The sequence below is a fragment of the Ammodytes marinus genome (genome assembly GCF_949987685.1).
Source record: "Ammodytes marinus genome assembly, contig: scaffold_200, whole genome shotgun sequence".
Lineage (NCBI taxonomy): Eukaryota > Metazoa > Chordata > Actinopteri > Uranoscopiformes > Ammodytidae > Ammodytes > Ammodytes marinus.
This window is the reverse complement of record NW_027648330.1, coordinates 15,001-22,500: the sequence shown is the minus strand read 5'-3', so window position 1 is coordinate 22,500 and position 7,500 is coordinate 15,001. Positions and strand designations below refer to the sequence as shown.

Genomic DNA, 7,500 nt, shown 5'->3' with positions numbered 1-7,500 from the left:
AAACTGTGGGCCCTGCTGCTGTAAACAACAACAACAGTGAAACAGTAACTTTTCAGGAAGCTTTCTAACTTCAAACAGTGTTCCAGGGATCTACATTTTCCTGTGAGGAAAGTTATTAGAATAAACCTTAGAAAATGTTTCACTTCTCTGACACACACAAAGTTACACAGAGCAGCTTTAACAGCATTGTTTAAGTGTATAGTATTATTTCTTAGACATCCAAATAAATAAAAAAGGCCCCTCCAACCACCGCCTCAAACATACAGCAGTCATACACATTCACACAAGGCACGGTGGGTGAAGTGTCTTGCCCAAGGACACAACAACCATGACAGGTGGCCGGGCGGGGATCGAACCTCCAACCCTAGGATCGTTGGCCAACCCGCTCAACCACCTGAGCAAAAAAAAAAAAACACACCCACAGCATTGGAATATAAGTTAAAGACTTTATTATTTATTGGTTAAAAGTGTGAGTGTGGACCGAGTGTAACGTGGTACAGTACGTAACGTGGGAATGGACATGGTTTTATAAGTGATCCCTCTGATAACGGAAACAACATGGAAAAGCAAAAAAGACTTCTGAGGTCCGCTCGTTCATCAAGTACTTAGACAGATTCAATGCAAACTAAATAACACCATCAAAATGTATCGATAGGTCTAAAAAGCTTGGCTCCTAATGACATAGTAATATAACTTAACACTGTACGTAAACCTAAGCATGGGCCGCATAGCCGATTTCATGTTGTATCACGAAAAAAATTCAGATTTTTAAAAAAAATTTACGATTAAAAAATTTGAAAATGTGAAAATGTCAAATTTAAAAACGGCGATGATAAAATTTTTCCATCATAGGTAACTCTAAAAGGTATTAGCGCTCAAACATTAGGAAGTTAACGGACAAGTTTAATAATGTTTAGAATTTGCCATGTGTTGTTTAAAAATAGAAATACATTGTGTTCAGCCAGATAAAAAAAAAAGTTGACGTTTTGTTACCCGGACTTCTCAAAATAATATAATAAAAAATAAAAAATTGAGAGGTCTAATCGTAATAAAAGTGATACTATGAAATCGAGGTGTATTTTTGCTTGTGGTTTTTAATACGGGCCCATGCCTAACGTTAACACACAGAGCGTGTGTGTGTGTGTGTTAACAGGTAGAATGTGTGTGTAGAGAGAGAGAGAGAGAGAGACAGAGACAGAGAGAGAGAGAGAGTTAATGAGGGAGTTCGTGGGACACCAGTTTGTAGTGGGAGCCACATGAGGGGCAGCGCTGGGCCTCGCCGGCCTGAAGCCAGAACCAAACTACGGCTGTGTTGTCCTCCTCACCTGGATGGATGGATGGATGGAGGGATGGATGGATGGAGGGAGGGAGGGATGGATGGAGGGAGAGAGGGATGGATGGAGGGAGGGAGGGATGGATGGAGGGAGGGAGGGAGGGAGGGAGGGATGGATGGATGGAGGGAGGGATGGATGGAGGGATGGAGGGATGGATAGAAAGATGGATAGAGGGAGAGAGGGAGGGAAGGGGCAGGGAGGGAGGGGAGAGAGAGACATTTTGTTATTATACGTAATAATGTAACATTTTGGCAAGACCTTGTTTATCATAATAGTCATGCCATGAAGCTATTTGAGAGAGGGAGACAGAGACAAAGAGATAGAAACACAGAGAGCGCGAGAGACAGAGATAGAGAGAAAGAGAGAGAGAGACACACACAAAACTGGATAAGTATTTAATTATTATTTTTTTTAAAAGGAGGTATTGCTTCAACAGTGGAGATTATCAGTGGAGTGCTTAAACCAAAAGGCATGTTCCAAAATGTATAGAAAAGGAAATTCCCAAGTTAAGGAGGACAAAATACTGAGATGTATCTCGTTTAAATAGGCTCATGTCACAATAAATCAGCATGGTGGAAGCTGACGTACACACACTTTTCTCGCATAGAATCTTTCTATAAATACCAACGTTTGCGGTGAGAAATGCTTAGGCACATTTCACCCTGTTGATGCAAGGTGTGTGTGTGTGCAGCAAACTAGGGTTGCGTTCCGAATCTCATACTCTTTCTTTTTTCTATTCTACATACTACATCCGACGATAAAAATAATCTAGTTAGGATGCAGTAGGCATACTATTGGGACATACTTTTACTCTCTTATTTCATCATAACATTGCGCCTTGATCTTGCCTCTTGCTTTTATATCCGTCTCATCCCCGTTTGTTTTCATATGGAGGCTTCGTCGATGTGACGTCACTTCACGTGCGCACTGGATTGTGGGTCAGAATCGCCCCAAATAGGATGGCAGTTTTCAACACTAACAATCTTGGCCGCATGAAGTAGGACATCCGGGTACTTCTAACCATCCTAAATCTGGCCACAAGAATCGGGACATCCTAAATCTGTTTTCTACATAATAAATAGTAGAAAGTATGCGATTCGGAACGCAACCTGAATCTTGTTTAAGTAACTTACAGACGCAGCCTACGATCCTCTTGTTGGTGACAGAAGGGACCAGGTTGGGATCAGCTTTAGATCCGGCGTATTCCTTGGGCTTCAGCAGGCCATAGGGGTCCTAGGGGGGGACACAGGGATATATTATTATCTCTTGTCTCATCTGTAGTCAATGGTAAATGGACTCCACTTATAAAGCTCTTTTCCCTGGTTTTTCCACAGACCCAAAGCGGTTTACATTGTTTTGTACACATTCACCCATTCACACTCACATTCATTCATACACAGCTAGCAGCAGCAGCTACCACGCAGGGTGCAAGCTAACTATCAGGAGACATTTAGGGTTCAGTGTCTCTTTGCCCAGGGACACTTGGACATGTCACACACACACACACACACACACACACACACACACACACACACACACACACACACACACACACACACACACACACACACACACACACACACACACACACACACACACACACACACACACACACACACACACACACACACACACACACACACACACACACACACACACACACACACACACACACACACACACACACTTTCCATTCTATTTTTTTCTACGGTTCTACTATGTTCACAAAAACCTTTTATGTGCAAGTTGTACATTTCGATTCTTTGTTTGAAAAGGTGGAGTCAGTGATTCTGGAGAACGCTTGTTGTCAGGTACAGACAGGTGGTGGGTCATGAGGAGATATTCACTGGTTTTAGACAACAAGCGTTCTCCAGAATCACTGACTGCACCTTTAAAAGAGATTTATTTTCATTCTAAAAAGATTCCAGTATCTTGACTTTGTAAATCAGAAGACGGCCCTTATTCACAGTGGAATGTGTGTCTGTCTGTCTGTCTGTCTGTCTGTCTGTCTGCCTGTCTGTCTGCCTGTCTGTCTGCCAATGGCACTTGAGGCCAAAGTACAAATTGCATTTTGCACAGGGACGATCATGAAAACATTTCTCAAAAACAGTAAAAACAGCAAGGCACTCTTTTTGAAAAAGGTTAAAAAGCCACACACACACACACACACACACACAGTGATTTAGGCCAACTAATAATGGATTGGATTTATATAGCGCTTTATTTTGTAGGCACTAAAAGCGCTTTACAGGGTTCCAGGTTCCATTCATTCACACACAGTCATACTGGTGGTGGTAAACTACCATAGTAGCCACAGCTGCCCTGGGGCAGACTGACAGGCCCCTCCGACCACCACCTCAAACATACAGCAGTCATACACATTCACACGAGGCAAGGAGGGTGAAGAAGTGTCTTGCCCAAGGACACAACAACCATGACACAAGTGGCAGGGCGGGGATCGAACCTCCAACCCTTCGATCATCAGCCGACCCGCTCTACCAACTGAGACACAGTCGCCCCCCCAATTACAAGCATGTAAAGAACGTTTGATAACTTTATTAGTATTAAGTGATTTTGCTCACCAGACCCTCCTTAGCAGACCTCATGATGATCTTTTCCAGTCCAGTGGCCTGCTCCTCATCGGTGGGAATACCTGCAGACAGACAGACAGGCAGGCAGGCAGACAGACAGACAGACAGGCAGGCAGACAGGCAGAGAGAGAGAGAGACACAGACAGACACACAGACAGAGAGAGAGAGAGAGACAGACAGACAGACAGACATAGAGACACACACACACACACACACACAGTTAGATCGCAAAAAAGCAACAAGTCAAATACTAGGGCTGTACAAAATCCACCATACAGAACCAGATGTGATTTTTTCTAACAGATATTGTGATCCGATTTGTTTTAATTTTCAAAACCCTTTTATCTACAGTCTAGTGTCTGAGAAATAATTCAGAAAAACTGTCAATACATTTTGTACTGTAAATAATTTTGACATTGAAGTGAACCTACACACACACACACACACACACACACACACACACACACACACACACACACACACACACACACACACACACACACACACTATAGTAATAACATTTTTCTGCCAGAATTATTTATTATAATGATTTTATCTATAATTTTCAAAAACCTTCTATCGCTACAGTTTAGCGTCGGGGAAATAATTCAACAATTGTGTAAAAGGAGACGAACTTTAGAAAGAAGTAGCGACAGTTGGAAAAACGTTCAACTTTTTGTATTATTGTTTTATAATTCATATACATTTTCATTTTTTTCATTTAACTTTTATTTATCCTCGAGAGACCAATTGAGGGGTGACCCTCATTTACAATGACGTCGAGATCAAACAAATTCAAAGGAAAAACAACAATACATAAACAATATTCAATGCAAATACATCAAATACACAACAACAGGTGAAGAGAAAAACAATTGAAACATTTACACAGTGGTGAAGAGTGGCAGCAATTAAAATTAAATGGGTGAAAGTACAATATAGTCTAATTAAAACAGTTACAGGTAGAGTTTGGCAGATTTAAGATAGTTTGTTTAAATTGGTTAAAGGATAATATATATTTTTTTTAATTAATTTGAAATTTTTTAAATCAATTTGACATTGAAGTGAACTTTTGTATTAATTACTCGATATGACGTATGGCCGAAAAAGGTCCAAATATGCCAGCTCTTCTCTTGACTTACATTAGCGAATAAGTAACATTATCGGGTTGTTTTTCTAACAATCCGAGAGTATCATAGTCTAAACTTCCCGGAGCAAAAGATAACGCCCTCCAATGTCCTACCAATGCTCCAAGAAATCCCGAATTATTTAGTTTACTATGATATGAAATAGGACGAAACCATTTGGGAAATAGTTTTACGACAGATAGTGATTTCATTCGTGATATAATTGTCTTAAGTATTGAGAGCTTGAGTAGGCTATAATCTTTCCCCGTGTCAAAAGAACATTCATTTCAGATCAAATGTTTATAACGAAATTACAATCCTGGCCCTTAACACTATGAATGTCCAAATACGCCAAGAAATAAACCTTAAAAAACATTATTTCTTACTTATTTTTACCATTCAAAATACGAAAATCTCGTATGACCTCTTGTGTGCTAACATTGCTAAAGCTAACCGGCTTGTCAGAGTGGAAAGGACTTCCGCCATTACAAAACCGATTTTGACGGTCCAAATAAAAATATTTCTCGCTCCAAAGCTCCATGATTTTCAGCGGGCCTACCTCCTGCAGCCATGCCGCGAGAGAGAGCTGGTATCGGGGCAACGCGGCATGTTGTAGCGGCCTTTACGGCGGAGCGGAGCAGTAACCTTGCAGCCATCTTCACTTCTTGTTGGTTAGGATTCTGTAACAGGAAACGGATTGCACGCTTCTTCTTCGGCTAATTTCTTCTTTGAGTGCGTAAATGGCGGTAGATATTATGGTTTAAAAGTGCATTACCGCCACCTTATGTCCTGGAATGGTTTACAAATATATTGCTGATATAACCTATGGATATAACTGGGTTGGGGCAATTATAAAAAGAAAAGGTTGGATCCCCAGCACCGGACAGGAGGGTGTTATTAATAAAACTAGTAGTGGCTGCTATTACATCTACGGTGCACTGCCCACCATCTCTACCATTGTGTCCTTGAGCAAGACACTTAACCCCAAACTGCTCCAGGGGCGCTGTACTATGGCTGACCCTGTGTGAGAGAACCCCCTCTGGAGTGTGTGTGTCTGTCTGTCTGTCTGTCTGTCTGTCTGTCTGTCTGCCTGTCTGCCTGTCTGCCTGTCTGTCTGTCTGTCTGTCTGTCTGTAGCTACTATGGCCGACCCCGTGTGAGGACCCCCTCTGGAGTGTGTCTGTCTGTCTGTCTGTCTGTCTGTCTGTCTGTCTGTCTGTCTGTCTGTCTGCCTGTCTGCCTGTCTGCCTGTCTGTCTGTCTGTCTGTCTGTCTGTCTGTACTATGGCTGACCCTGTGTGAGGACCCCCTCTGGAGTGTGTCTGTCTGTCTGTCTGTCTGTCTGTACTATGGCTGACCCTGTGTGAGGACCCCCTCTGGAGTCTGTCTGTCTGTCTGTCTGTCTGTCTGTCTGTCTGTCTGTCTGTCTGTCTGTCTGTCTGTCTGTCTGTCTGTCTGTCTGTACTATGGCTGACCCCTGCGCTCTGACCCCCTCTGGAGTGTGGGGACTTGAGAGGGGAGATGAGGAAAGATGAATTTCAATGTAACCGTTGACTAAAATAAAGTAAATACACTTGACCTAATCTAAAAGTTGAATACTTTTAATTTTTTTCTATTAACTGTATTTCAACAATAAATAATAATAATTGAATATTTAAAATGATAGTAATCAATACACTTTTTTCTTTCTTTTTGAACAGAGTTTGGGGTGATATTTTGTAGAGCATTTTCCCGCCACTAGAGTGCGCCAGAGAGACACATATATTCACTCCAGCTACTGTTAACTGAGCAATACATTTCATTTACTAGCACGTCTGTTCATTGGCTGAGGAAGTATTCAGATAATTTGCTTAGAAAAATGGATACTACACAATTAAAACCAGTGGGCGAAAGTATAATTTTGAGGTAGGCCTACGTGTAATTTACTGGAGTATTTAAATTCTATGCTAATGCTACCCCCCCTAAAATGTTTTCCTTTTTTTCTATAACTGTATTTCAACAATAAATAATAATAATTTAATATATATGGATCTGTAAGCCATAATAATCACAATTATAACAAATAAAGGCTTGAGATATCTCACTTTGAATGTAATGAGTCTGTATAATATATTAGTTTCACCATTTAGGTTGAATTACTGAAATAAATGAACTTTTGCACGATATTCAAATTTTTCGAGTCTCACCTGTATACTCACCCCTGTTACTGTAAACTGATCAATACGTTTCATTTACTATCATGTATTATTAAATGCTTTATTGCATATTGAGTTTTATTTAAAGGTGCAGTGTGTAATATGACATCATCAAGAAAGTTCTACAAAGTTCTAGAATGCAACGCTCCCTGGGTAACCCCTCCCCTTTAGAATAATAACAGAAGCTACAGTGGCCTTCAAGGACAAGAACAATTCTACATTTTAAACAATGCACTTGATGACGTTCCAACTATG

The 7,500-nt window shown here is 40.9% G+C and overlaps 1 protein-coding gene across 1 annotated transcript; it reads right to left on the bottom strand.

The window, feature by feature from the left end:
• Positions 1-434: 434 nt before the first annotated feature.
• On the bottom strand, positions 435-5,733 carry cox5ba (cytochrome c oxidase subunit 5Ba). Its single transcript, XM_080054614.1, has 4 exons — positions 5,612-5,733; positions 3,917-3,987; positions 2,468-2,567; positions 435-1,325 (listed from the first exon to the last, which is right to left on the bottom strand). Exons 1-4 carry the CDS (start codon positions 5,706-5,708, stop codon positions 1,213-1,215), a joined length of 381 nt encoding a protein of 126 aa, XP_079910740.1. The 5' UTR covers positions 5,709-5,733; the 3' UTR covers positions 435-1,212.
• Between the last annotated feature and the right edge of the window lie 1,767 nt (positions 5,734-7,500).

Bases quoted from the DNA above. Each gene is read 5' to 3' on its own strand.
- cox5ba (XM_080054614.1), bottom strand. From the start codon at position 5,708: ATGGCTGCAAGGTTACTGCTCCGCTCCGCCGTAAAGGCCGCTACAACA. The intron at 3,988-5,611 runs GTAGGCCCGCTG...GTCTGTCTGCAG, and splicing joins TCGCGGCATGGCTGCAGGAG to GTATTCCCACCGATGAGGAG. The intron at 1,326-2,467 runs GTAAGTTACTTA...CCATCCATCCAG, and splicing joins GAGGATCGTAGGCTGCGTCT to GTGAGGAGGACAACACAGCC.